At 40.2% G+C, this 2,993-nt stretch overlaps 1 protein-coding gene across 1 annotated transcript in view; it reads left to right on the top strand.

The window, feature by feature from the left end:
- Window positions 1–2,993, top strand: part of anos1a (anosmin 1a) — a 17,506-nt gene that overhangs the window by 2,241 nt on the left and 12,272 nt on the right. The window contains exon 2 of the mRNA XM_023426939.1: window positions 1,084–1,131. Coding sequence (XP_023282707.1) covers window positions 1,084–1,131 — 48 coding nt within the window. The remainder of the gene's footprint in view (window positions 1–1,083; window positions 1,132–2,993) is intronic.

Genomic DNA, 2,993 nt, shown 5'->3' with positions numbered 1-2,993 from the left:
CCCCTCCCACCCCCAGAGGAGACAATTTAACTCAGCTCTCCATCAATCACGCTCTATTTATTTATTGACAGAGCAAATGTCAGTGTTTGAAAGGCCACATGCTCTCATCTCATCAGCAGTGCCCACAGCAGCCTCCATGTTTCAACCTCAGTCTTCAGTCATCATTATGGCTCCTCCAATAATTTGTAACTATTAATAATAATAATAATACATTCATATTTCAGTACAGGTGAGAATTTTTTTTAAAATCTATTTTGATTCTACTGTTTGGAAATGATTTCTTCCCACTTGTAATACATCTTCCTAAACCTAACTAAGCCTTGATTGTTTATAATTGTAACCATGGTGACAAAGGTCCCGGTACGCCACTATCGGAACAGTGCGTGTTTATTATTGTAACCATGACAATCAAGGTCCTGCTTGGTGCACTATTTCAGGAGACACTCCTATGGGTCGTATCAGAGGGTCGGAACAAACGACCTGGAGAACCAAATTTGGATTAATCCGCTGCTGAAAATAGTCCCCAACAAATGTTCTATTTCCTCCTGTTTGATGAACATTTGTTTCATTAACAGGCTTGGAGCCACGGACAGTCAGACAGTATTGAAACGGACTAACACATGGTTGGTTTTGGTTGTGTCTACTGTAACTACCCCTTGAGGTATAGTGGGTTTGGTTAGGAATACACTGGTGTGTGTTTATTTAACACTTCTTAAAAATCCAAGCGATCAAAACACAGGAGTGCTGATTAATCTATTGTAGCACTGTCTCCCGCGGCCTGACCAGTGATCCTGGATCTGGACTCATTAGTTTCCAGCAAACGGCCTCAGGCTTCACAGCAGGGAGCCATGAAGGACGGCCAGTTCCACAAACTGGAGAGGAGAAACACTCCTTTGTCTTTATACAGTGTGAACTCTGGAGCTGTGTGATGTTCTCTCCACAAACTGTAATTATATCGCCTGCCTCTGAACCATGACAGCACAGGAACCTATAATTAGGGAATTAAAATGTGTTCCTCTGCACTTAATTCAATTAGACCGACTTATTCATTTGTGTCTCCTTCTATTTTTTTCTCCTCTTTAGAATAATGGATCATTGGGCTGGTGTCAGAAGCATAAACAGTGTGCAAAGGTAAGTGGCGTCCAGACTTTTTTGGATACATTCTGCATTGATCTTGTCCATTGGGAGTAAAAGAGGAAGTGAAAAGGTCCAATATTAAAAATAAATAAAGGTAGATGTCCATGTTGTTGTTTGATTATAAAGCAGGTCTAGGTTCTATATTAATACAGTGAAAGTAGATAGATAGATAGATAGATACTTTATTGCACACAACCCGTATTCAGAAACTGAGCCTTAAAACCAGCCATCAGGACTTCCTGAACTTTGTGATGTCACAACAAAGCAATCGCTGCCTTTAAACCCCTCCCACCTGGACCCGCCATGCAATCCTTGCGGGATTTGGTTTCTCTCTCAGTGTTTTACCTGAAATCTGCTATATTTTTATTGGATCACTCAGAAAACAGCCAGCCAATCAAAAGAGAGGCTTAGATCCTCTCTTCCATCCAATCGCCTTCCGTTCAATCGCCTAACTAATTAACATACGGACACCGAAATAAATAAATAAATGTAGAAATGAATAAATGTAGAAATACATAAATACATTTTGAAAGGCATAAATATAGAAATGAATATATAGAAATAGAATATAGAAAATTTATTTATTTTGCATTTATTTATGCATTAGTTTATGTATACTATTTTTCAACCATTATAATTCCTTCCATTCTATTGGCTCAAAGCCCCCTCTCTTCTGATATGCTCACCAACCTGTTGTTAGTAGAGCTTAAAAGCCATCTTATCGATCAACACTTCAAAATAAAACACAGGAAAGAACTTTAACATATGGGACCTTTAAAGTTAAAGGTCCCATATGTTAAAGTTATCGATCAACACTAACGCTGTTTGTTTCCTGTTTCCTTTTAAAAGTCCAGCTTCAGGCTTAGACTCTTAGACTGTTGACATTATTTCTGACTGCCGTGAAACCAGGATGTCACGTTTGCTTCGTTACTATGACAACCAGCAACCGTGAGCTGTCATCATCCGTCTTTAGCTGCTGCTAAGGAGTTTTTTTTTTTTTTCTAATGTGCCGATTTTGATGTTTGAACTCACACTATGAAAATGTATAAATCAAGGGGAGGCTATTAAAATGTACCTGCGCCGTACACACACTTTAACGAGGCTGTTGCACAGTGTGTTTCTAAATGTTTCGCATCAGTCCACCGAGACAGGTGTGTGGGAGTGAGGGTGTTTTCAGGTGTAATAAATCACTCTGCCTCCACGTGTTAGTGTGTGTGAGTGTGAACCTTGCGGGATGCATGTTTGCAGGCACGTGTGTGTGTGTTTGCTGCAATAAATCACCCCTCATGCTAAGCGGTGACAACATGTATGTGTGTGTGTGTGTGCTGCAGTGGTTATTACTCATGCCTCTGCTGTTTCCATTCATCACCGAACTCTGCCCTTTGCCCTCGGACATCCTATACATCTCCGCAGTTTCCCTGCTAATACACCAACACTCACAGTAATAGATGGGATACACGCTTGGCCCCGCCCCTCTTATGATATTATGTTAATACTGTAAAACTTCCCCTGATAACTTTCATGAAATGATGCTCAGATAATTTCATTTCAGAGTCCCCACATGGATGATTGTCCTCTCCTGCAGTGGTGGAGACGTTAACAGGCGCGAGCAGCCTATCGCTTTGGTAACCGTGTGATCCCAGTGATGAGTAATTGCGATGACACGTTAGCACATCACACATCTCTCCAGCTGCATTATTAAGAGCCTGTAAAGTGAGATATCTGGGGCCCTTTAATGAACGATCACAGGGAGGAAATGTTTTCATGGCAGCGTCAATTAGCTCATTATATCAGATCCCATGTACATATATTTGAAATTAAAATTCAATACATGTACATATATATATATATATATA

Source organism: Seriola lalandi, unplaced genomic scaffold (assembly GCF_002814215.2).
Source record: "Seriola lalandi dorsalis isolate HSWRI2012SDOR001 ecotype SW California unplaced genomic scaffold, Sedor1 jcf7180002054850, whole genome shotgun sequence".
NCBI lineage: Eukaryota > Metazoa > Chordata > Actinopteri > Carangiformes > Carangidae > Seriola > Seriola lalandi.
This window is presented reverse-complemented; position numbering and strand designations above follow the sequence as displayed.